We start from the raw sequence: 25,636 nt of genomic DNA, 5'->3' as shown, positions 1-25,636 counted from the left end.
TGGACTATAGCCCACCAAGCTTCTCTGTCCATGAAATTCTCCAGGCAAGAATACTGGAGTTGGTAGCCATTCCATTCTCCAGGGTATCTTCCCAAACAACCCAGAGATGAACCCAGGTTTCCCACATTACAGGTAGATTCTTTACTGCCTGAGCCACCAGGGAAACCCCCAAATATGGGTGTAAGGTGGATGAAACTGAATAAAAGTCAAAATCAGAAACACTGCCAAGGAGTCCACATGGCGTGAAAGGCAAAGCAATGATCCTAGCTGTCATTATTTGAAAGGGTAGTGACCACTTACTTGGTTTATATCTTCAAAGGTAATAATAGCAAAGCAAAAGTTAAAAGAAATGGCTTACTAAGCTCAAATATGAAGGATTTAGATTACTCAGAAAGATTTTTTAACATAAGTAATTGAGCTGGATTATGAAAAGGTTGCACACATTCCCTTGAAAGGCTTTAAATAAATGGAGCCTCCAAAAACCATGGGTGTGACCTCACTGGAAGGCAAGGGATGCACCGAATGACCTCCCAAGGTCCTGATTTAATAATGTCTGTATAGTCAACTCCTGGTTATCCAGCCCAAAGAAGAAAGACAGTGACAAATCATTTTGAGCTGAAGATAATAAAAAGTTATATTTGCCTTTGGAATGTATTTTGGTACTTAAATTAGAACGTGTCTTTCTGACATTCTGAGAATTATCAATGCTTCATAACAGCCACAGAGAAGGCCTGACCTAGAGCTAGGAGACTGCCCAATTTTGCCATCCTGTTCTCCATGCAACTCTTCTTCTTTGCAGGGGGTGCATGCATGTGTGCTAAGTTGCTTCAGTCTTGTCTGACTCTTTGATACCCTGTGGATTGTAGCCCTCCAGGCTCCTCTGTTCATGGGATTCTCCAGGTAAGAATACTGGAGTGGGTTGCCATGACCTACTCTAAGGGATCTTCCAGACCCAGGGATTGAATCTGCATTTCTTATGTGGATTCTCATTGGCAGGGGGGTTCTTTACCACTAATGCCACCTGGGAAGCCCTTTGCTAGGGGTGAGCAACATCATCTTTTAGAACACCCAGAAGCCCAAACTTTCTCAGTCAGGGGCCGCCTGGCTCAGTCTTTCCCTGAATTATGGTTGATTCAGGATGGTCTGGGTCTCTTTTCTGGAGGATGACTCCAAAGTGCTGCAGGCCCCACAGGAAGCAGCAAGCTGGACAAGGTTTAGACATCTACTCTAAACTGCCTATGAAAGATGATCTAGCTTCTCTACCATAGAAGACACAAAAGTAAATTTATTGAGTTCCTTGGAACAGAAAGTGAAAAAAGATTCATTGGAAAGGAAGATGAGGTACTTCCCTGGTGGTCCAGTGGTTAAGAATCCTTCTTCCAGTGCAGGGGATGTGGGTTCAATCCCTGGTCAGGGAACTAAGATTCCCATATTCCGCAGGGCAACAAAGCCCACGTGTCACAACTGGAGAGAAGCCCAAGAGCCGCAATTAAGATCCCGCATGCCACAACTAAGACCAGACAAATAAATATAAGGGAAAGGGAAGGGCTTCCCTGGTGGCTCAGTGGTAAAGAAACCGCCTGCCAGTGCAGGAGACATGGGTTCAATCCTTGGTCCAGGAAGATACCACATACTGCGAAGCAGCTAAACCTGTGTGCCACAACTATTGAGCCTCTGTTCTAGGGTCTGGGAGCTGCAACCACTGAGCTCACATTCTGCAACTACTGAAGCTTGCACACCCTAAAGTCCATGGTCTTCAAAAGAGAAGCCACAGCAATGAGAAGTCCATGCACTGCAACTAGAGAGTAGGCCCTGCTCATCACAACTACAGAGAAGCCCTCGCAGCTATGGAGTCCCAGCAAAATAAAAAACAAACGCATAATTTTTTTTTAATTATTAAAAAAAAAAAAGAAAAGAAAAAGAAGATGAAGTGAATTCCCAGCACTGGGAAAGCAAAAAGCAGGATGCTCAGGAGATGCAGTAACCATCCCCTGCACCTCAAAGGATGGATGGGATGGAAATCTGAGCTGGTGGCCCATCGTCCAAGATGAAAGGAGAGCCTGCTCAACACAGTAACTTGTGGGGGCCCCAGAGGAGGGAAGGATGGGAAGCAGGGAAGTTGCCTCACTGTTCTTTGTCCTCCATCAGCTCCCAGTGCCTACCAGAGGGAGGCTGGTGTCACCTGGCAGGAGGTAGGATCAACCAGAACATCTCAGGAGTGCATCACAGCCCCTTACTCGGAGACCCTGGTGCATTGGCACAGGCTCCAGTTGGCAGGATTTGGCCAAGAAGGCTTCTTTCAGATTCAGACAGTCACTGGACAGCCACAGACCTGAACACAGACAAGCTACCTGGCCCCAACTCTGCACAGGTAATAAGGGGATCTGGTAATAAGGGGATCATTACAACCATTTCTGTTTTTCTTTTTTCTATCACTTTCTGCTCTTTAGTTTTTCCTTCTGATGTTCCAGAGCTGTGCTGTTACAATGAAATAAAGTTCAGTTCCTTGGTCACAGTAGCCACATTTCAAGTGCTCAACAGTCTCATGCCCATGGACACTATATTGAACAGAACCAACATAGAACTTCTACATTATCATAGAAAGTTCTGTTTGTCAGCCACTAATCTAGACTTCCAGGAGAACCTAGAATCTAGGAATTTCTACTCTTTTGGGGGTAGAATAAAAAAAGGAAGAAATGCACTTACAAAATATCTTGTTTATACATCATTACCACTGATCCTCACCATGTGTGGCAGGCGGGGGTAGATTTCAACATACCCATTTTACAGATGAGGAAAGTGGAGCTTTCCCCACTTTAAGCACTTTGCACATGGAACACAACTATTGGATGGGACAGGATTAAAACCAGGTTTTCTGGTTCCAAAGTCAACGTTTTCTACTGTTACATGCAACGGCTACAAATAATGTTACTTGTCATTTACTTTGTTCAGTGCAGCCATAAAAACTCCAGCCTTCCAGAATGAGGATGACAGGCCCCCATTGTGTTTTTATTGATTGGCTGATTTTTGAAGTGATAACTAAACTTTGTACAATGTACTTTAGCAGCTCTATAGTTAGGGAGCCTTGGGGTTCAAATCCTGACTCATCCTCTTACTATTTACTTGATGGAGGGCAAGTCACTCACCATCTCTGAACCGTAATTTCCTCTTCTTGTATATTTACTTCATAGTGTTGTCAGGAGGATAAGACAGTACATGTGAAAGGCTTAGCACAGTGTCTGGCACATATCTGTGCTCCATAAATAATGATTATTAATGGCAACTGGCAGAATTTACAATGAACTGTCAGGTGCAATAGCCTGTTAAAGCTTTTAACAGGACAAGGAGGTGTATTGCTATCCCCATTTTTGCAGATGATACATCTGAATCTCAGGGCACAAGGGGTTCACTCAGGTCATGCAACTAGAAAGCTGTAGATCTAGGGCATGAACTCAAGCTACGTGGACTCCAAATCTTTTATTGCTACACAGTGTTGCTTCTCAGGAGAGAAGGGTGCAGGGGTACCAAGGCATGGTTTAGGGGGAGTTTAGCCATTCCTCTTCTTCCCCATATTCTCCCCTTCTCTGAAACAGGCAATTAATGATTTCTTAGTCTTGTGTAAAATGCAGTGCAAAGGCAGCTTTGAGCATCCCTCTCTATCATAACTGTTACCCTCAAGCCCCTCCTATATAGAGATTCTAGAGTCTCACTGGTAAGGAAGTAACACTGGCATAACTAAGGCGGCTGAAATATGAACAGAATACCTTGAAACACAGCATTCAAATCTTCTCTCTGGAAAGCCTGTGGATCAAACCCCTTTCTTCCAGTCTACCCTCCATCCCATTTCACTGCTACAGCAAAAGGGCAAGGATGCAGCTGAGCCCAGCCAAGACCCATGTGAGTGAGAATGTGTGTTGTTGCCAGCTACTGGGTTCTTGGAGTTATTTGTTATCCTGCCCTATTGCAGCAAAAGCTGACTGATATATCTGTCAAACTCAGGGTGGGAGGCACTTACCCAGCCACAACGATCTCAAAGTCCCCGTCACGGTCCACATCAGTCACTGCCACTCCATAGTTGAGCTGGGTGGGGTTGCTGTCATAGTCAGGGGGCAGGACTGAGTTGGTGACTGCCGTGAACATGGGTTCAGCCCGCTGGGACCCTTCAGTCAGGGGCAGAAACCACAGCAGCAGCAGGAATAGAAACACCTGGAACATCTGAAACCAGAAGTTACAAATGTTACTGACCGAAAGCAGCCCAGGAAAATCGAATCCCAGGTTGGCGTGAAAGTGCCTTTCTTCCCACTTCCTGGAGGGCTTGGCAACACCTAGGCTGCCACTTTTCCACAAGATCCGTCCTGGCCATGCGCTTTCAAACTGTGACCTGCCCCCATCACTGAGGTCACCCTTATGCTCCTCTGCCTTTTCGTTTTCTACAGCATCTATCACTGTATAACATGCCAGATGATTTCCTCATTCATCATGTTTTATTATTTAGTGTCTGTCTCCCTCAGCTAGAACATAAGCTCCACCAGGGCAAGGATCATTGTCTGTTTTGTTCACGGATGCACATCAAGCCAAGGACAGTGTCTGGCACGTAAGAGACACTCAACATATATTTGGGAGGGAAGGAAGGGAGGGAGGGAGAAATACACATGCATCTTTCATGCTCTGGGAGAAAGAAGAAAATAACAGATCTCAGATGGTCCAGGGGCAGGTGAAACCCCCATGAGGGTCCACATCTAGAACAATAGCAGAGAAAGTAAAGGGTTATCCTTGTGTGGGACCAACCCCAGAGGTAGCCCAGACAGAATCTGTGACTGGGAAGGTTCCCCTGCCAAGGTCCCTCCCTAGGGCCACTGGCCGTCGCCTCCAGACCAGGACGCAGTCAGTTATGGAATGTATCCCAGCAGGAACTGGCGGGCGGCACATCATTCACTCAGAGAAATTAAACCATTGTGTGTGTTTTATTATAAATTAATTATGTATAATCCATTGTATAATTCATTATTATATCTCTAACATAACTCAGGGTGTTGCCAAACAGCCTGGGGCTGCTGGAGCTGGTGGCAGCCACCCAGGAGACAAATGAGAATGGCCAAGGAAGTGGAAGGACTCCACCCTCTCCTTGCCTGAGCAATGGAGACACTTAGAACACTACAGATGGCACCACCCCGAGATGCTGCCTGCAGGCTTAGAATCAGAGCTCACAGAGTTCCAAAGGCTCCCCTGGGACAAGTCCTATGAAATCTGCACAGGTCCAGTCCCACAGGCAAAGCAGTGCCTTCAGAGGGTGGCACACCTCTTCCTGATGGAGCTGTTCCTGCTGGCTTGTCAGTGTGTCTGGCAGCCAAGAGCAAGGCTGAGTGAGGCTGACGTCTTAATGAAGAGAGGATCTGAAGACTGACTCCCCAGATGGAGCAGACACTCCTGCCAGCATAGGAGCTTTCTCTAGTTCAGAGCCCAGAGATCAAAATGAAAGGCTCAGGCCCTGTCTTCAGAGCTAAACATGATTCAGAAGCCCCTCTAATGCCTCACTAGAGAGGCTGGAGAGAGACACAGGGGCAGGGCTCCAACTGCAGCGTAGAAACTAACCTCGGCGAGCCTTCCTGGGAAGGAAGTTCTTGCACCGTGTTCAGAGGGCACATGCTGGGTGTTGCACTATCAGAGTGAGGTCAGTCCCAATTACAGAGATGTCTGAACATGACAGCATCATCTACTGGGCTGTCTAATCACCAAAGGCAAACACATCACTCCGAGAGTTCTGCATCTTGGCAAGAAGTTTGGTTGGATAAAGGGAACTCATAATTGGATTAATGAGCAGCTGGGGTGGGGTGGGGGAATGAGAAGCTAAAGAGTATTTAATAACCAGTATAAACATGTTGAAATGTAGGGTGGATCTGAAGGTCACAGGACTTTTCAAGGTATGAACTCTAGTGTAGGGGTGGCAAATGAGTTTCAGCTTGACAACCAAACTGATTGGCAGTGGGTTGAAAGAGTACTGTGAACAGCTTACAACATTTGCAACGGACATGGAAGGAAAAGCAGTACTGAGCATGCCTTCTAGAAGATCTTAAGTTCCTCCCAGCACTATACCTGAAATTTGGGATACTGCCACCAGGGAGTGGTGGGTCATATAAGGGTCCTATTAGGGTCATATAAACATCAGGTAGAGATTTTTCTAATGAAGGCCATGAAGGGCAAAAATCCAGCCTCTTGATTTATCTTTGTTTGAAAAGTAAAAGCTTGAATTAAAGGAGCCATCTGAAAGAAGTAGCTACTCTGTGTTATCCATTTCCATATAAATAACCTAAACCTGGGCTTCCCAGGTGGTTCAGTGGGTAAAGAACCCAACTGCCAATGCAGGAGACATAAGAGAACCAGGTTCGATCCCTGGGTCGGGAAGATGCCTTGCAGAAGGGAATGCCAACCCACTCCAGTATTCTTGCCTGGAGAATCCCCATGGACAGAGGAGCCTGGAGGGCTACAGGCCATGGGATTGCAAAGAGTCAGACACAACTGAAGTGCCTTAGCACACACGCAACATAAAGCTAGATTGAAAAGAAATAACACACCTATGGGCTGACCTCTATTTTGCTTGGTGACCTTGAGCAAGTCACAGCCTCACTGGGTGGCAGCTTTCTTCTCCAAAATGAGGGTTTGGGAGTAGATCTCTAAAGGTCTTTTCTGGCTCTAAAATTCTATGATTGATTAATGAATTTTTTTTAGAAGCAGACCTTCGGCAGTTTTTCTCCCCAGCTTTTTCCATAAACTTCAGACCAACCTGTGTGGTTTTCCTTTCTGAGCATATTATTAACAAATATATTTTGAGCCAAACAGCTTTCAGCAGAGCTCTACAGCAGTTTCCTTACAGGGGCCAAGGCCAGACAGGAACTGGCCATCATTAGCATGGAAGTAAATGCACTGGGCAGGGGCAGACCAGTGGATGGTCTCCCCTTGAGGGTTGGGCTGAGAGTGGAGTGGGGAGAACAGGTCCTTTCTTTTTCATTTTTCTGCTATGCCAGAGGCTCTCAGTGTACCCACCAGGGATGCACATCACCAGCTGAAAGTTAGAGGGTCAGCTGAGGGCCTGCTGGGGAGCAGGTATGGTGGGAAACTTAGGAAAAGGCCTGGCAAATGTCCACCCTCTATCTCAGGCCTCAGATGAAGGAAATCACTGAAATGCTTCTTTATACCCCGGCAGCTCAGTGGTCCCCAGACCAGTAGCATAAGCATCAGCTAGGAGTTTCTTAGATATGCTGAATTATGGGCCCTACCCCAGACTTAATAAATCAAAATGTGCATTTTAACAAGATTTCAGGTGGTCTAAATGCATATTAAAGTTTGAGACACACTGCTCAACCTTAGCTGTATAATGAAATCACTTGAGTAGCATTAAAAAAATACCCATGTCTGAAAATAATTTCTTGGCTATGACACCAAAAGCACAGGAAACAGAAGAAAACATAGATTAAATGGACTACATTAAATTTAAAACTTTTGTGCATCACAGGGTGCTATCAATAGAGTGAAGAGGCAACCCTATCAATAGAGTGAAAAGGAATGGGAGAAAATATTTGCAAATCATATACCTGATAAAGGATTAATATCCAGAATATATAAAGAACTCCTATAACTCAACAACAACAACAACAAAAGAACCCAATTCAAAAGACTTGAATAAACATTTCTTCAAAGAAAACACACAACTGATCAATAAGTATATAAGAAGATGCTCAATGTCACTGATCATTAGGGAAATACAACCCAAACCCACAATAAGATAACACTTTGCACCCATTAGAATGGCTATAATCAAAAAACCAGAAAATAACAATTGTTGGTGAGGATGTGGAGAAATCGGGACCCGTATGCACTGCTGATGGGACTGTAAAATGGTGCAGCTGCTGTGGAAAACTGCTGTACAGCAGCTGTTCTTCAAAAAAGTCCAAAAAACAATTACCATGTGATCTAGCAATTCCATGTCTGGGTATATACCCAAACGAATTGAAAGAAGGGACTCGAACAGATAATTGTATACCCAAGTTTGTAACTATTATTCACCATAGCCACAACCAAGTTACAAGAGCCCAAGTGTCCATCAATCTACATGTCCAAAGTGTGGCAAATACCTACAATGGAATATGATATGCCTTAAAAAGGAAGGAAATTCTGACATGCTACAACATGAATGAACCTAGAAGACATCATGCTGAGTGAAAGCAGCCAGTCACAAAAGACAAACACTGTATGATTCCACTTGTACGAAGTACCTGGAATAGTCAAATTCATAGAGGCAGAAAGTAGATGGTGGTTACCAGGGTCTGGGAGGAGAGGGGAATGGGAAGTTAGTGTTTAATGGTTATGGAGTTTCAGTTTAGGAAGATGAAAAGTTCTGGAGATGGATGGTAGTGATGTTTGCATGACAACGAGAATGTATTTAATATTGCTGAACCATATACTTACAAATGGCAAAAACAGTAAATTTTATGTTATGTATATTTTACCATAATAAAAAAATACTCATGCCTGGGCTTCATCCCAAGGTATTCTCACTTACTTGGCACAAGATGCAGCGGGGGCATCAGAACTTTAGACACTCCCTACATGATTCTAATATGCAAAATTTGAGAAACACAGTCCTATACCAGGGCTTTAGTACTTCTCAAACTTTCATTTCAGTCGCTCAGTCGTGTCTGACTCTTTGTGACCCCATGGACTGCAGCACGCCAGGCTTCCCTGTCCTTCACCAACTCCCAGAGCTTGCTCAAACTCATGTCCATCGAGTCAGTGATGACATCCAACCATCTGGTCCTTGGTCATCCCCTTCTCCTCCTTCCTTCAATCTTTCCCAGCATCAGGGTCTTTTCTAAGGAGTCAGTTCTTTGCATAAGGTGGCCAAAATATTCAGGACTGATTTCCTTTAGGATTGACCGGCTTGATCTCCTTGCAATCCAAGGGACTCTCAAGAGTCTTTTCCAACACCACAGTTCAAAAAAGCATCCATTCTTCAGCACTTGGCTTTCTTTATGCTTCAACTCTCACATCCGTACATGACTACTGGAAAAAACATAGCTTTGACTAGACGGACCTTTGTTGGCAAAGTAATGTCTCTGCTTTTTAATATGCTGTCTAGGTTTGTCATAGCTTTTCTTCCAAGGAGCAAACACCTTTTAATTTCATGGCCGCAGTCACCATCTGCAGTGATTTTGGAGCCCCAGAAAATAAAGTCTCTTACTGTTTCCATTGTTTCCCCATCTATTTGCCATGAAATGATGGGACCAGATGCCATGGTCTTAGTTTTTTGAACGTTGAGTTTTAAGCCAGCTTTTTCACTCTCATCAAGAGGCTCTTTAGTTTCTCTTTGCTTTCTGCCATAAGAGTGGTGTCATCTGCATATCTGAGGTTATTGGTATTTCTCCTGGCAATCTTGATTCCAGCTTGTGCTTCATCCAGCCCGTGTTTCACATCATGTACTCCAGATATAATTTAAATAAGCAGGGTGACAATATACAGCCTTGACATACTCCTTTTCCTATTTGGAACCAGTCTGTTGTTCCACGTCCAGTTCTAACTGCTGCTTCTTGACCTGCATCCAGATTTCTCAAGAGGCAGGTAAGGTGGTCTGGTATTCCCATCTCTTTAAGAATTTTCCACAGATTGTTGTGACCCACACAGTCAAAGGTTTTGGTGTAGTCAATAAAGCAGAAGTAGATGTTTTTCTGGAACTCTCTTGCTTTTTTGATGATTCAACAGATGTTGGCAACTTGATCTCTGGTTCCTCAGCCTTTTCTAAATCCAGCTTGAAGATCTGGAAGTTCTCAGTTCATGAACTGTTGAAGCCTTGCTTGGAGAATTTTGAGCATTATTTTGCTAGTGTGTGAGATGAGTGCAATTGTGCAGTAGTTTGAACATTTTTTGGCATTGCCTTTCTTTGGGATTGGAACGAAAACTGACCTTTTCCAGTCCTGTGCCACTGCTGAGTTTTCCAAATTTTTTGGTATATTGAGTGCAGCACTTTCACAGCATCATCTTTTAGGATTTGAAACAGCTCAGCTGGAATTCCATAACCTCCACTAGCTTTGTTCACAGTGATGCTTCCTAAGGCCCACTTGACTTCACATTCTAGGATGTCTGGCTCTAGATGAGTGATCACACCATCATGGTTATCTGGGTCATTAAGATCTTTTTTAGTATAGTTCTTCTGTGTATTCTTGCCACCTCTTCTTAATATCTTCTGCTTCTGTTAGGTCCATACCATTTCTGTCCCTTATTGTGCCCATCTTTGCAGGAAATGTTCCCTGTAATATTCTTGAAGAGATCTCTAGTCTTTCCCATTCTATTGTTTTCCTCTATTTCTTTGCATTGATCACTGAGGAAACTCTTGGAGGAAGTCGCCATTAGCCCCACCATAGAGCTGCCGAGCAGATGGCCCACAAACTGCAGAACAATTACACCAAAGAAATTCTCGCACTGTTAAGAAAGTTCTAGGACCCACAACAGGTTTCCCAAACTGGGGATCTGGTGAAGGGACTGAGAACCCTCAGGGAATTTGACTTTGGAGGCCAGAGGTATTTGATTACAGGACTTCCACAGGACTGGGGAAACAGACTCTTGGAGCACACAAACAAAATCTTGTGTGCACCAGGACCAGGAGAAAGGAGCAGTGTCCCCACAAGAGACTGAGCCAGACTTGCCTGTCAGTGTCCAGGAGGCTCTGGTGGAGGTGTGGGTCAACAGTGGCCTGCTGTGGGGTCAAGGGCACTGAATACAACAGTATACAGTGGGCACAAGTCCTTTTGAAAGAGGTCTCAAACTTTTTAATATGTATTATATGAATCACCTGGAAGTCTTGCTGAAATGCAGATTCTGAGTCAATTGATCTGCAGGAGGGCCCAAGAGTCTATATTTTGAATAAGCTCCCGCGTGATTCTGACAGTTCTGGTCCATAAGCTACACATTTATGGTTCATAAGTCATACATATATACTACAGTGATTAGTTTAAGAAACTTTTCTCCTTCTAGATCTAAGATGCTGAAACCAATCCTAGGGCTGTGCAATCCTCAGGGATGCAAGCTCATTGATCATTAGATACTGGAAGTACTAGGTGTCTTCAGCTCAAAGTCAAATTACCACAATTGACAGGGAGTGACAAAGAGGGATTCTGACTTTAATTTTGACAAAGAATTGAGAAGAAGGAAAAGGTTGGAAATGGAGTGGTGGCGGAGGCAGCGGATGTCGTCAGGTCTAGCAGGCAATAGACAGCTATTATTAATGGCCAGAGCCTAGAGAAAATTGGGTATGGGCAGGAATTTGCAAGCCAAGATAAATAAGCATGCCAGTGTGTTCCCCCAAACCCAAACCATCATGGTGTCTAGCACTCGGAGGCACTTAACATTTTTTAAACGGATGAAGGAAGGACTCTGTCCAAATGATAATGTGGATCAGCAGAAACTGCTTGCAACTTGTTATACAGTTATTTTGAAACTGTTCTTTCCCCAAAGCAGTGCTTCTTAAACTGTAACATGCTTACAAATCACCTGAGGATCATGATAAAATGCAGATTCTGATTTGGTGGGTCTGGGGTGGGGCCTGAGATTCTGCGTTCTAATAGGCCTTCAGGTGATGCCGAGGCTGCTGGTCTGAAGACTCCACTTTCAGAAGCAAGGCTCTAGACTGATGATTTGAAACCCCAGCTGCCCAGTCAAATCACGTGGGGGAGTTTTTAGAGATAGGTTGCTGTCCAGATCCTTCACCCCAGTTTCTGATATAACTGGTCTGGAGCAGGACTTGAGTGCCATATACTGTATTTTTAGAAGCTCCCCTGATGATGTTAATGGTTCTGCACCCAGATTCTCAGCTTGGGCTGAGAACCACTGCCCCAGACTCGTGGTCCCCAGATGGGAGGTAAGCTGCAATTGGATTTGAAGTGAAAAATGTTTCTGCTACCAGAATTCATCACCAGCTTGGTGAAGTCTATCAAGAAAATCTGTTTAGCCAGAGAGTATCATAGGAGGAGGCCAGATATCGAGTTTGGGGAAGAAAGCAGAGCAGGATGGTACTGCCTGGAGCAGAAGGCCAGCAGGTGCCGGAGTGACCTTACATTTTACATGGCTGGCTCAGAAACCTCCTGTCACACCACCGTGAACATCTCAATCTTCTAGAAGAATGTGGAGAAAAGCTAAAAATAGAATTTTTAGAAGTAGGTTGAATTGAATGTTTTTTGCTTTCTTAAATGCTGTATATCAAGCACCTACTATGTATTTACAGGCAGGAGTGGTGTTAAGTAGTAACTGATGTAAGTGCAATGGGAGGATCCAGGGGCAACATAGCCCAGGGAAGGCAAGGATAAGTACCAAGGGTGGAGTTTGGGCAGAGGGCACAGGGCAAGAGCACCCAGGCTGTTCCTGCAGGGGTGGCGGGAGAAGGGAGCAAAGAGGGGTCTTAACAAGGGTGAGAGGCAGTAGGACTTGTGTTTCAGGCAGTGGGAAGAATTGCTTTGTAATAATCTCTTAAAAATGTTCTAAAAGCAAACGTCTTGAACAATCCTCAATGAGATAGAGAAAAGTAAATAAATAAATGAAGACCAGAGTCAGGGACCTGGATTTGGACCTCAACTCCACCAGAAACTGGCAGGTGACCTTGAGCATGTTCCTTAATCTTTCTGATCTCAAGTGTCCTCGTCTGTAACATGGGAATCCTACGACAGGCCGTGGGTTTAAGGGTTAAGTGAGCTAGGGAATGCCTCCCGGAGGCCAGGCTCACTGCTTCTTTTCTTGCCTTTCACACAGATAGCTTTAAGGTTAGGCAGTCTTTAGACATTGGCTGCAGGTCACATGCAGCCAAACTCAGTTTTCTGCGGCCTCGGGACTTTTCCTGAATTGAGTCTGAAAACTGGTAACCAAGCAACCTAGATCTCTGATGTGGGGTCAGGCAGCTGTGGGGAGAGGCTTCCAGGGCAATTTTTAGGGCAAGCAGTTCTTTAGCAATGATCGCAAGCACCAAGGACACCGCCCTGAGCTCTCACAAAAGCAAGAGCCCCGAATGCTTCAGATGTGGGAACCAGCAGGGAGCACAGGCCGTTTCCAGAAGCTGCAGGAGAGGAGAGGCTTGAGGAAGAGAAGCAGCCATGCAGCACTCCACCCTTCACGGGCTGGGCCACAAGGGACCCACAGAGACTCACTAGGGAGTGCCTGGGACCGAGGCATCCTCAGAGGAGAGCTTGGGGAGCTCACTGACTCACAATGACACTTCCTGTGCACCCCCCACCCCCACCCCTGCTGCCCCACTCTGTGAGCTTGGGACTGTGCTCGGTGCCTAGGTTCCAGGGAGAAAACTGGTCAATATTTGCAGTACAGGGTGAGGGGTGCTGTGGAGGAAGGGGAACAAAGATATCTAGATTAGCCAGGTGGAGGAGAAGAACATTTCCATGCAGGTAGGGTGGTGTAGCTGAGCTGTAAACGATGCTAAGTTAGCTGAATCAGGAGAGGCAGGAAGAGTGAAGAAAGAAGACATCAGACTCCTCAAAGTCTGGAGAACCAGATGTCACCCCAACCTGCCCTCCAGCACTGCCTATTTAGAGGTTCCACACTCTGGGTCATGAGTTAGAGGGAGCACTCATTTTTTTCCTCCTCGAGTTCCCATCCAGAGGAACTTCCATTGGCCGAGTGCACCGGTTCTCAACCAGGGGTGATTTGCCTCCCTTGCCCTCAGTATCTGGCAATGCCTGGACACATTTTTGGTTGTCCCAACCAGAGAATGAGGGTGCTATTGGCACCTAGTGGGTAGAGGCCAGGGATGCGGCTGGCAGTGGATAGGACAGCCCTCTACAGCAAAGAATTATCTGGCCCAGCATGTCAGTAATGCTGAGATTGAAAACCCCTGGACCAGTGCATCATGCCTCTTCTCCAGGGGGCCTTTCCTACCTGCCCTTCTCACTCCCCACCACCTCAATACCCTCCCTCCTATGGGCTCTCTGCTTTTTCTACCTGTTGCTACTCTGAATGCCTACCCCTGTATCATGTCTCATCCCTAGTGGACCGTAAGCTCCTTGAGGTCAGAAGCCATGCCTCAGGCATAATTTCTAACCTGGCCCTTAACATCTACAAAATGCTTGAAGATTGGATGTGTATATGACTATAAACTGAGAGGTTTTGCATTTGGAAAGCAGTGTTTAAAAAGTCAAAGAACTCTATCAGGGTCCCTAGACAAATCAGAAACAGTAGCCAGTCCATGCCTCAAAGTCTGACAGCCCTGTGAGTTTCATTGAACATTTGGCAGCCACCACAGGACGGGAGCACCTGGTGGGCCTGGACTTCATCTCCTGAGAGGCATTTGTTCATTCGAAAAAGACTTATGCAGCAGCAATAGCATCTTTGCTGTCACCATTACCTTCCAAGTACTGACTGTTTGCCAGGCACTGTGCATGCATTATCTCATTTCATTTCCCATTTTAGAGACCCAGAAGTCCGAGCAGTTAATAATACTCATTAAGGACCTGTGCCGCCTTGCATGTGAGGCTGGGAGACTCCATTCGTCCTCTCACTTACAGAAACACCATTTCATTAGCCTGCTGGTCTCTCTGGCGCCTCCCAGCCTGGGTTCCCTGAGTTTTCATCTGCCTCATTCTGGAGCCAGAGAAGCATTCTGGAGCAGGACCAAGTCTGTTTCCTGTAAGTGTAGCCACAGGCAGCATCAGGAGCTCTCTCCAGGTAGAGGGAAGGAAGAGGAAGCCTTATATTTTCATGGTGCTGGGGAAGATGCATAGGACATAGAGGTGCAGAAGGTCTGGCATTTGTCTTCCAGGCTGGCAAGGCAGAAGAGGGGACAGGGGACAGCGTGGAAAAATGCCAATGACTAAGGCATTAGAATGTATGCTCCACTGGGGCAAGAACTTTACTTTGTTCTCAGCTGTTTTCTCAATGCCCAGACAGTGCCTGGCAGAGGTGCACAAGACCAGGGAGTGAATAACTGAGTGAGTGGCTGAATGGCAGCCCCTGCCTTTCCCTCCACTGAGGCCATCTTTCCAACATGTCTCTCCAGCAAGGTCATCCCTAACCCTTTTGTTGTATATAAGGCATCCACAACCTCTTCCAACCTACTAGCTGTACCCTTTCTCAGTATCTGTCCCACACCAGCCATGCTGAGCCTCCTAGGGCTGCATGACCCTGCTCGGCTGCCATGCACACACCGGCTCCTCAGCCTGGAATGCTTTCTTCACCTTGTCCCTCTGGCCAGTCTATCAGCGCCTCTCTCTTAGGGCTTCCTTGGCAGCCCCAGGAAGATGCTTGCTCCTTCCGCTGTGTTCCCATCTCACTTGGTTTAAGACCAAGCGAGAGAGACCGGTTCGTGAAAGAGATTATTTAGTGTAGTGTCCAAGGACATAAATTCTGGAGCCAGTTGGCTTGGACATAAATCCTGGCTCTGACACATTCTGGCTGTGTGACCTTGGGCAAGTTACTTAACTTCTCTGTGCCTTTGTTTCCTCATCTGTAAAAGAGTGACAATAGTGGTACCTACCTTCTAAGGTTACTATGAGGATTAATGGAAATTATCCACATAAGGGGTTGGAGTAGTGCCTGGTACCTAGTCAATGGTAGGTAAGTGTTACTATTAATACTACTCATTCATCATATAGTACTTGTTATAAGAAATTGCAATTAAAAAAAATCTCTGTTTGCTTGTGTACAGGGTCCCATGAATTAGGCTGAAGAGTGATGATCATCTCCAAGATTTACAAGCAGGGCAAGATGAGAGGAAGCGGGGAGCAGTTAATAAGTATTACCACTGGTCAGCTGAAGGATAAGGGGCACAGAACCTCAGCAGTGTGGATGGAAATATTGGGCAGCTTTGAGAGAGATTCGTGAAGCAGATTGACTCAGTGATCCAGAAGCTGTGAAAAATGAGGAGGAAGCAAGAACCAAATATGACGCCAGATTTCCAGATTGAGTGTTGGGGTTTGAAAGGGTCCAGTGAACAGCATCCCACTTCCCTCCCTGTTCATATTCAGGATTAGTGGAGGGGAAGAAAGGTGGGGATGGGGAGGAGACAGGTGGAGCTCAGACAGATAGAGATTAAAAAGCCACCATCATTACAGATACAGCTGTTTGGAAGGCCAGGCTTTGGAGTGGGGTCCTAAGATGCTTGCTGATGTACTTGTACCCCCTCCTGCAGCCCTCCCTGTGGGTAGGGGCGGGCCTGAGCCTGCCTGGCTAAGCACAGCACATGGCAGAGAGTAGCATGTGCAGGGAGGTAAGTCCAGAAAGGGCTCTCCATGCCCAGTTCTCCCAAACTGACCCATCTGAGGAGTCCTTGCTCCAGCCCTTAGGAGGGGAGAGTGGGGAAAGGAGGGAGGACAGGAATGATGCACTGGTCCCAGGGTTCTCAGTCTCAGCATTACTGATGTGCTGGGCCAGATAATTCTTTGCTCACGTGGAGGCAGCAGTTGGAGCCTGTAGAGCCCACCTGTCTCAGAGTGAGGAGCGGGAGGTTTGAAGTCATGATCAGACAGGTTTAGAAACGGCATTTTAGATTTGGGGTAGCAGTGTGCAGGACCGCTAGGCTGGCCGTGTTTCCAAACAGTGAGTGAGAGTATCACAGAGGGGACTGGACATCCTGGATGACCTTTCCTGGGCCTAAGTGTCTATGGGTCAGATTTTTTCTCTAAATCATTTAAAATGCATTAGTGGACCTTGCTATTTAAAAGCTTCCTCCTAGGAATGTTGCCGTGAAGCAATGATTCACTCCCTAGTCTGTCTTTGGTGGAAATCCAAATGATCATCTATTCTATCAGCTTACAGCTACCAAGATAGATCCACACTGGGCTTCCCTGGAGCAGCCTGGTTGCTGGGGTGGGGAGCGGGGATGGGGGGCAGAGGTGAGCACCTGGAGGAGATGAAGAAGAAGAGAAACAGCCCGTCCAGGCTCAGAGTTGGTACCATGTCATGTGTGGGTCCTATGTGGGCTCCTGAGGGGGCTTCCCTGGTGGCTTAGAGATTGAAGAATCTGCCTGCAATGCAGAACACCTGGGTTCCATCCCTGGGTTGGGAAGATCCCCTGGAGGAGGAAATGGCAACCCACTCCAGCATTTTTGCCTGGAGAATTCCATGGTTAGAGGAGCCTGGCAGGCTATAGTCCATAGGGTTGCGACTTTAACTTTCACTTTCAGACCCTGTTTGATCAGTGGGACCCTTGGGGGTTTACAGAGCCCTGGGGCCAAGTGCCAGCTCTGGGAAGAAAGAGCCAGAAAGAAAGCCAGACTGGAGATCCACTTTAATACCAAGGGCCAACTCTACTCCAGACTGGCCGCCTACACCCACACATTCATTTGTTCACCCACCGAGCACCTGTGGAGCCCCTCCGCCTGCCAAATGCTATGCTAGGCACTGGATTTGCAGTTGAGAACAAAAGACATGGTGTCTCAGCCCCCGCTGCTTGCAAGGCAGCATTTCTCCTTCTCTGGGACTCTTCTTTCCCTGCCTGCAAAAGGCTCTTTGGATATACATAGCTTCTCAGATGATTGGTGCATGATTGCCATTCCAAGAAAGTCTGTTCTTAGAGACCAGGGCACAAGGGAACATGACATCGCTGGGGCAAAGCGAGAGAAAGGGCCCTTGTGCTCATCAAGTCTCATTACACAGACTGACCTCCAGAGGCTGGCCTGTCCTGGACCTGCAGGACGCTCACCACATTCACGACAGGAACTGGGTGAGGTCTGTGTATGTGTCCACCCTCCCAATTCGGGCAGGGAACAGTGTAGCTTTGGTCCTCTAAGGCAGAGGTTCCCAACCTTTTTGGCACCAGGGGCAGGTTTTGTGGAAGACAATTCTTCCATGGATAAGTGGTGGAGGGAGAGAAGGTTCAAGCAGTAATGGGAGCAATGGGGAGCAGCAGATGAAGCTTCACTAGAATGCCTGCCACTCATCTCCAGCTGTGCAACCCAGTTCCTAACAGGCCGCAGACTCCGTGTTTGGAGAATCCTACTCTAAGGAGCGGAGAAGGCAATGGCAACCCACTCCAGTGCTCTTGCCTGGAAAATCCCATGGACGGAGGAGCCTGGTGGGCTGCGGTCCATGGGGTTGCGAAGAGTCGGACACGACTGAGCGACTTCACTTTCACTTTTCACTTTCATGTATTGGAGAAGGAAATGGCAACCCACTCCAGTGTTCTTGCCTGGAGAATCCCAGGGACAGGGGAGCCTGGTGGGCTGCCGTCTATGGGGTCGCACAGAGTCGGACGCGACTGAAGAGACTTAGCAGCAGCAGCAGCAGCACTCTAAGGAGAGCCTCTAGGGACTTCCTACCTCCAATCCTGAGTCCAAGGAAGGCAAGGGCAGGGCCAGGCCTTCTGTGAGAAACACCAGCTGAGGCTGCTCCCAGGAACCCTGCAAGGCTCCTCTGTCCATCCAGGCAGGGAATTGGGTTCCTGGGCATGTTACCTATCCCCAAGGAGAGCAGGGATGCCAATGCAAGCCCCACAAAGGGGGTAGGCTCTCCAGGTAGATGGAGCGGCAGTAAAGGAGGGAAGAAGTCCCCGCGGTCCCTTCCTCAGTCAACAGGACCCCTTAGCTCTGCAATGACTCCCATGACCTTGTCACTGTACTTGTTGGGTGCAAACAAAGATAAGAGTAACTGGAAATCACAGGAAGGGTCATTTTACACTCTGGGCACTCTCGATTCTTCTATGGCTAATTAAAGTAATATGTCAAAACGTCCCTTGGAAGAGATCTTTAAGAATATGTCTGTTAAGTAAACGAGGTTTTACTAATTAATGACATGCCTGCCCACCCCTCCTTCAGGTTCCTTGCAGAGCTTCCCTGTGCCAAGAGGGCTGAGCAGGAAAGGGTGGCGAAGTCTCAGAGGGAGTGGGGACGAATCCAGCCCGCTTGTCAGTTGGGGAGCTCTCAGCTTCTCCTCCGGATGTTGATCAGATTTCCTGGGCTGGAACCAAATCACAGGGCCCGGGGACTGGAATTTTTCCAAGAAGAAAACGTTTTGCTTCTTACGAAGTCAACATGATTTCTTTCAAGGAAAATCTTTATCTTCTTTTAAAGTGTCTAGGCTTTTTGAAGGGCAGATCTTTGGACTTTTCTTTGAAGATAATGATGATGATAAAATTGTCATCTGCTGAGACCACCGCCCCCCCAACCCCGCAGGCCCTCACACAAGAGGCCTAGGGGGCAGGGGAATGATGCGCCAAACTTGTACCATGAGTCAGTGGCATAGCCAGAAATAGAGCTTTCCAAACTCCCCAATTCTTAATAATAGCAATATTAATAATAACCTCTTTAGAATTTTCTAAGTGTTTTCACAGCTCACACTGAATCTTCACAACAACTCTAGGGGGAGTCTGGGTAAGACACTCTTAGGAGACAGCAGATCTAAGGTGCAGATGAGCTTTGCCACTCACTTGCTGCATGATTCTGGTTGGTCTCTTCATCTCTTGACCTCAGGGTCCTCAGCGGTGAAGTGGGAGGGTTGGGTGAGAATATTGCTAAAATCCCTCCACCTCTAACATGCTGTGAGTCCGTGCTGTGATGCTCTGGTCCAGGGATTCTCCATCTTGGCACTAGTGACTTTTTTTGAACTAGTGACTAGTTCTTTGTCGGGGGGCTGTCCTGTGCACTGTAAGATGGTTAACATCCTCCCTGGCCTCTACCCCCTAGATGCCAACAGCACCCCCTGATCCAGCTGTCACAATCAAAAATGTCTACAGACATTGCCACATGGGCACAATAATCCCTCTGCTCACTGCCCAAGGACTTCAATAAGGTCAAGATCATGTGGTTCAGTGGAGAAAGGTCTTTTCCTCCAACCCCTTCACACCTTTCCATAGACTTTTCAAACACAACCTCCTCATCCTTTGCTAGCTTCTCATTTCTTAAATGCCCTCCATGGTCCATGGGGTGTCTAGTGTGATAATGAACCAATTGATTTCATGCTTTTTCCTAAGGAGAGTTCACAGGTTTACGTCCCCTAAGCAACCAGTCAGGCTCCCTAGAAATCCCTCGCAGAACCCTGGCTGGCCCAGAAGCCTATATCTGCAAACTCCCCAATTCTTAATAATAGCAATATTAATAATAACCTCTTTAGAATTTTCTAAGTGTTTTAGAAACACATCCCAGCACTCTGGCCTTCAGGAGGCCCGGTGAGCACGGGTTTGTCAGCACTCTTAAATCACTGAGCGCCGAGGAAGCCTTCTCCTAGCACAAAGATCCTTCCTTAGGAATCAATAGCTCAGGGCCTTCCATCACATTCAGAATTATCCTGGGACCTGTAAAATTTCTTTTCCCCAAGCATGGCAGAACACCCAAATGAAAGCCCCAATGTAGGGGAAGTAAGACAGCAGCTCTGTCAAGGAGGTCTTGTCCACAGCCCAGATGTTGCTGTGAGCAGAGGCTGATGTGCAGACTTGGACATTTGTTCTCTTTCACAAGGAAAAGGAAGACCCAGCGCAGTCCCCAATGACCCCATAATATTATCTTCTCTCATCTATTCTTCCTTACGTCTCACCAAGGGCAGAGCCATGTTAAAGACTATCTTCCTTGATGCTCACTATCTTACCCTCATCACAGGCTGCCAGCCTCACCATTTTGCAGAGGAGGAAACTGAGGCATGCAGAGGTTAAGCAGTTTGTCCAAGGTTCCTAAGCAGGAAGGAGGGAGTCACATTCTAAGACTGCATCCTTCCCACTACTGAGCTGCTTTTCCAGCGAGAGCAGGTTATAAGGGTCAGTCATCTAGTGGGATTCATGTAAGAGGCGACTTCTTGTTTCCTCAATGTCTAATGCCGCTTCCACATTCAAACAAAAATCTAGAGATCTCGTGCTATCACTGTGTTTTATGTAATTATATTCCTATGGCCTTATCCAGGAAAAATCCAAGCCTTGGGAATGTAGGCACAACTCTTCAGACAGAGCTGGGAGCAGGCACCGATCCCTAGTCCAGGCTCTCAGAACCCTGCTTTCAAGGAAGGGACTGTGGCTCTGTGGTCCACATTATCCTACCACCCGCCTCCCCCTCCTGAAGACAAAGACACAACTTGTCTGACAGCCTGGAGGAGATGAGAAAACTCAAGCACCTTCCCTGGCAACAAGCATCCCTTGGGTGAGCCTTAGGGACAGAAGCGGATCCGTCTCTCGGAATTCTGGCTCGGCAGCATTGGTTCCTCCTGAGGGTCACCGCCAAGTCTGCAGACACTCTGGGGGAAACTCCATGCACAGTGCAAAGGACCAGGGTAGGGAGAGGACACCGGAGGAGGGGGGCAGCCCATAGGCCACTCAGCAAACCTCCTTCCCAGGGCCCAGCTCAGATGTCGACAGCCAGATTCACAGAACAGAAAAAGGGCAGTGGAAATGGTAGCATCTTCCAGGTCATCCAAGAAACCCTCACATGAGGATTTTGCAAAAATAGAACATCCCAGCACTCTGACCTTGAGCTGGGAGCAGCAAGGATGGGGAAATGGGCAAATACTGGTTGGAAACGCTCCACTTCACCCAGGATCCAACTACTGGAGATCCCATAGGCAGTGGTGTGACTACAGGACAAAGAAACCCTACTCCAGCATGCCTGAGCGGAAGGAAGAGCCCTAGGCTTGGATTCCAAGATCATCTCGAGGGGCTGGGCACTTCTGATTCCTATGTGCATGGAGAGAAACCTGGAGTTGCATTGTTTTTCCCTACATGGCCACTTGGAATAACAAGACAAGATAATGGAGGAAGGGGAAAGAATAACTAGAAATTTCTATTACCTGTACATGTACATTACAAGAGCTTTATCTATTCCTTGCCTCAGTCTGAATAACAGATTCAGAGGAAATTTTCCCCAAGCTACTAGATGTATTAATTTACCAATGTCTGATCAGTCAGCAATTATGAACAAGTATTTTTGCCTGGGAAATCCCATGGACAGAAGAGGCTGGCAGGCTATATACAGTCTGCGAGGCTGAAAAAGAGCTGGAGACAACTTAGCGACTACACATCAACAACTGTGCAGAACACACATCAATCTCCATAGTAAAGAGGAAGCAGGTCATGGGAGTGGAGAGAGTTCTCAGTAGCAGAGTGGAAATCCTAGGACCTAGTCCTATCTCTTCCACCAAACAGCCATGTAACCTTGGGCAAGATGCTTGCCTTGACTGGGCTTCAGTTTTCCCATCTGTAAGTTGTGTGCATGTGGGATGGCATTGGAGTAGGTGTTCTTCAAGGTCCCTTTCTTCTAGCTCTAATATTCTGGGGCTCTATGAGTACTGAACAAGTTCAAAGAACACACCAGCACCAAGCACAAAGGATAATTTCAGCAAGCAGGTGGGGCTGGATACTGGCTCTATTTCCTTGGAATGCTGTACTTGTATCTATCTCTTTGCACCTGAGATCACAGGACCACCTGAAGTCCAGGAAGTACGTGGTAGAAGGGTTCCAATCAAGAAGGTGACGGGTTAAAGGCCTGAGCTTGCTTAAAGCATTAAGTTACTATGGCCAGTGAAGGGCAAGAAGGGAGAAAGTCAGTGGTCCTGAGCTGGGTGCCTTTGGCGCCCCCTACTGGGCACCAAGGAGCTTGCCGGGAAGCTTCTGTTGCCTAAGCAGGCAACAAGATTGAGAACAGGACTGTCTGTCACAAGCTGTTTAATAGGCCTGCCTTCCTGGTCTGCGGTCTTGCTCTCCTAAGAATATATTTCACTTCCTAGAATTACATAGACCATTGGCCTACACATTCACAGGGCACTACTGTGCTGCAATAGGACATCTTAACCAAACATCACGGTGCAGAGTAATAAACATTAAGGTTTGGAATAGCAGGTGCAGCCCAGATGGAGAAAAGAGAAGAAAGAGCAACAAGCAGGTATTTCGCTGTACAAATCCCCAGTGGCGAGAAGGTCTTGGGAAATGCAGCAGAAAAATGTTGACTGTAGGCAGAGGACGGAGCTAGGTTTGGGAGTATGAATCCAGAGCCCTGCTAAAAGATCTCCAGGCTGACGCAGCTGCCCCAGGAGTTCAAAACCCTCATCCACATTTGGGGATGAGGTACAGGAGACAGCCCCAACTGAGCAGCCTACTTTTGACCTTCTCCAGAGACTATTAGTACCAAATGTAAACCGGAATATTCTACTTGTGGTCCACTGTGCCAGCATCTAGACCTTAAACTCCCTTCGTTGCCTCTTAAATGGACTTTAGGACCTGCTGCCAATAACATGTTCTTAAGTCAGATGGAGAGCAAATGCTTCCTCAAGGGCCATATTGGAACAACCGCCATATTCCCACTTTTCCATTCTCCATCTCCCCTTCCTTGTGGCTGAGAGAGAGGTACAGGGTGACCCTGAATTTGCTCCAATTCAGTCTTGGGTAGCTGCAGCCCAAGTCATCAGGGTCAAAAAATCTCCCTCCTGTAGTGTTTCTCTTCCCATGAGAGTTCTCCCCTGGTTCAAGATAGCACTACAGACTTGTCCCCTATCCCTGGAATCTGCTTCCTTTCCTTTTTCACCTGGCTTCACTTGGGAAGTAATGCACCCATCCCAGAAGACACTCCAAGTGTGACTGAAGAAAATGTCTTGCCTGGAGAGCTGAAGCACCTCCTGGGACACAGAGTAGCTACACGAGGTGTACCCCATAGCACCACCAGCAGCAATATTCATTAGTCATTCCCCGAGGAAAGAGACTCCCCCCCACCCCAACCCCAGGCACATTTCACCGCCACTCTGGTAGGCTCCTATCCAGGGCTGGGATGACTTTGGATTCTTGAGTTGGTTTCTGCAGAAACGGGACTAACCAGGACTCTCAATTACTATGCTGCGAAAAAGCGCGCTGCATTGCTGGGCATGCCCCCAAGCTCGGCCTCCTGCCCCATCAAAGCCTCCATGGGCCTCCCCCCGCCCTCTCACTGGGCCGAGTAGGACCCTCAGTGCCCCCGGAATGCCTGAAGCTCGTTTGTCTAAGATTGGATGAAAGCAAGCAGACCGCACCTCGGTCCAGCAAAGGCAGCTGACATCTAAGCCGCGCGGAGCTGGCTCCCGGAGCTCTCTGCCACCCAGCTCTGTGCCCAGGAGCTCGGTTTCCCTGGGGGAAAAGCGCTAGCCTCCCCCAGGGCTTTTCCCCACCCTGGAAGCGTAGGCAGCCGGCCGAGGCCAGTGGCTTCCCCAGCCTGGAGCTGAGCCTGGTTCGCTGGGTGACTCCCCAATACCCCACGGCACACCCCTCCTCACCTGCTCCGCCCCCTCCCCAAACAGCTGACCTCCAGGGCGCCCCCAACACTTTCTCTGCCAGCTGTGAGAGCTGTCGCCCCCACACCTCCGCTCCCACCTCTCCTCCACCTCCGGCCCGGCGCCCGCCTCTCCCTCCAGCCCGCGGGAGGCTTTGCGCGCCAGTCGAGTCCTGCGCCTCTTGGCAAGTTGGAAACCAAGCCGCCGCCGCCGCCTTAGCGGTCTCGGTCTTCCCCGCCAGCATCCCCGCCAACCCTGCGGGAGGATCGGGAGGGCGCAAAGGGCGGGAGAAACTTTCTCTCCCTGAGGGGTTGGGATCACTGGAGCGGGTACTCACCCCAGGGTCCGCGCTCTCAGCCATCCTCGGGCTCTCTCAGCCCCGCCGCCTGGGGGCTTCGGAGAGCCGGAGCTCGCTGCAGCCTCTGCCGCCGACGCCGCCGCCGCCTTCCAGCTCCGAGCCCCGGTCCTGGGCTGGCCTCGAGCCTCCCGCCCAGACGCCGCTCGTTCGCTTTATACAACTCCACTCGAGCGCGCCGGGGCTTATGTAAAGGCTGGCGGAGACCCGCAGCCAATGGCGCTGAAGCTGGAGCTGGGGGCCGGGGGTGGCGCGGCCAATCGCGGTCCGGAGAGCCCCGGGAGCCGGGTAGGGGGAGGGGGCGCCTCTCCGCGCTGATTTAGGAGCGGGGATTGCGGTGGCAGCCGCCGGCATCGGGGCTGGCCGGGCGCGGCGCGGCGGGCTCTGGGGTGGGCGGCGGCGCAGGCGGCGGCCAGGGCGGGTGCCCCCCGCGCCTCGCCGCTGCGTCGCGTAACCTTCAGGAAGCAGCCGGGCCTGGCGAGGGGGGCGAGAGCGTCTGGCGGGGCGCTGGGGGCCCAGGGCCGGCGGGAAGCAGGGGTCCCCCGGGAGGAAGCGCCGGGAAGCAAGGCAGGGGGGAGGGGAGGGCAGCGAGCCCCACGGCCCCGCGGCCACCCCTGTGCGCAGGGTCGAGGGTGGCGGCAGGGGCAGTGGCGTGCCCTCCCGATTCCCCAGATAGCGATCTGGCGTCGCTGGGCCGGGCCGGAGCGGCCGCGCGAGCAGCGCTGATGGCGAGATTTCGCGCTGCGGAGCCGATCTTTATCCAGCCTGGGGACGTGTCCCAGCGCCTCCCAGGGACTGCTCAGTATGGAGAGCAGAGCTTCGCGACGGCCTCAGAGGGCGGGGAGCGGGAGAGCACATCCCGGAGATCAGGCGCGGCGGAGGCGGCCGTGGGGAGCATCTTCCCCCCTCCTCCCCAGTCCTCCGCCTTCCCGCTGGCCCCGCTGGCGGTGTCCCCATCCCATCGCGCCTAGCCCCCGCCTCGCCCGGGCCAGGGCTGCGCCTGGCCCACCTGCTCTGATCAAGTGCGTTCTTCCAGCTTCCCTCACCGCTTTGCTCACAGGTACTGCTTCCCCACTCCTCAAACCCCAGCCC

General features: G+C 48.7%; 1 protein-coding gene across 4 annotated transcripts in view; it reads right to left on the bottom strand.

Annotated features, from left to right (window-relative positions):
- CRTAC1 (cartilage acidic protein 1) overlaps positions 1-25,367 on the bottom strand; it is a 167,170-nt gene extending 141,803 nt beyond the window's left edge. For 3 of the 4 annotated variants that reach the window (XM_081549493.1, XM_081549509.1, XM_081549501.1), the window contains exons 1-2: positions 24,527-25,367; positions 4,016-4,215 (exon numbers count right to left, since the gene is read on the bottom strand). In XM_081549493.1, coding sequence (XP_081405619.1) covers positions 4,016-4,215; positions 24,527-24,550 — 224 coding nt within the window. In that variant the 5' untranslated portion in view covers positions 24,551-25,367. The remainder of the gene's footprint in view (positions 1-4,015; positions 4,216-24,526) is intronic. The other variant, XM_081549515.1, reaches the window with a different exon arrangement.
- Between the last annotated feature and the right edge of the window lie 269 nt (positions 25,368-25,636).

The sequence above is a fragment of the Giraffa tippelskirchi genome, chromosome 2, assembly GCF_054371585.1.
Source record: "Giraffa tippelskirchi isolate mGirTip1 chromosome 2, T2T-mGirTip1v1.2.pri, whole genome shotgun sequence".
NCBI classification, from domain to species: Eukaryota; Metazoa; Chordata; class Mammalia; order Artiodactyla; family Giraffidae; genus Giraffa; species Giraffa tippelskirchi.
The sequence above is the reverse complement of the archived record's forward strand: the minus strand, read 5'-3'. Positions and strand labels throughout refer to the sequence as shown.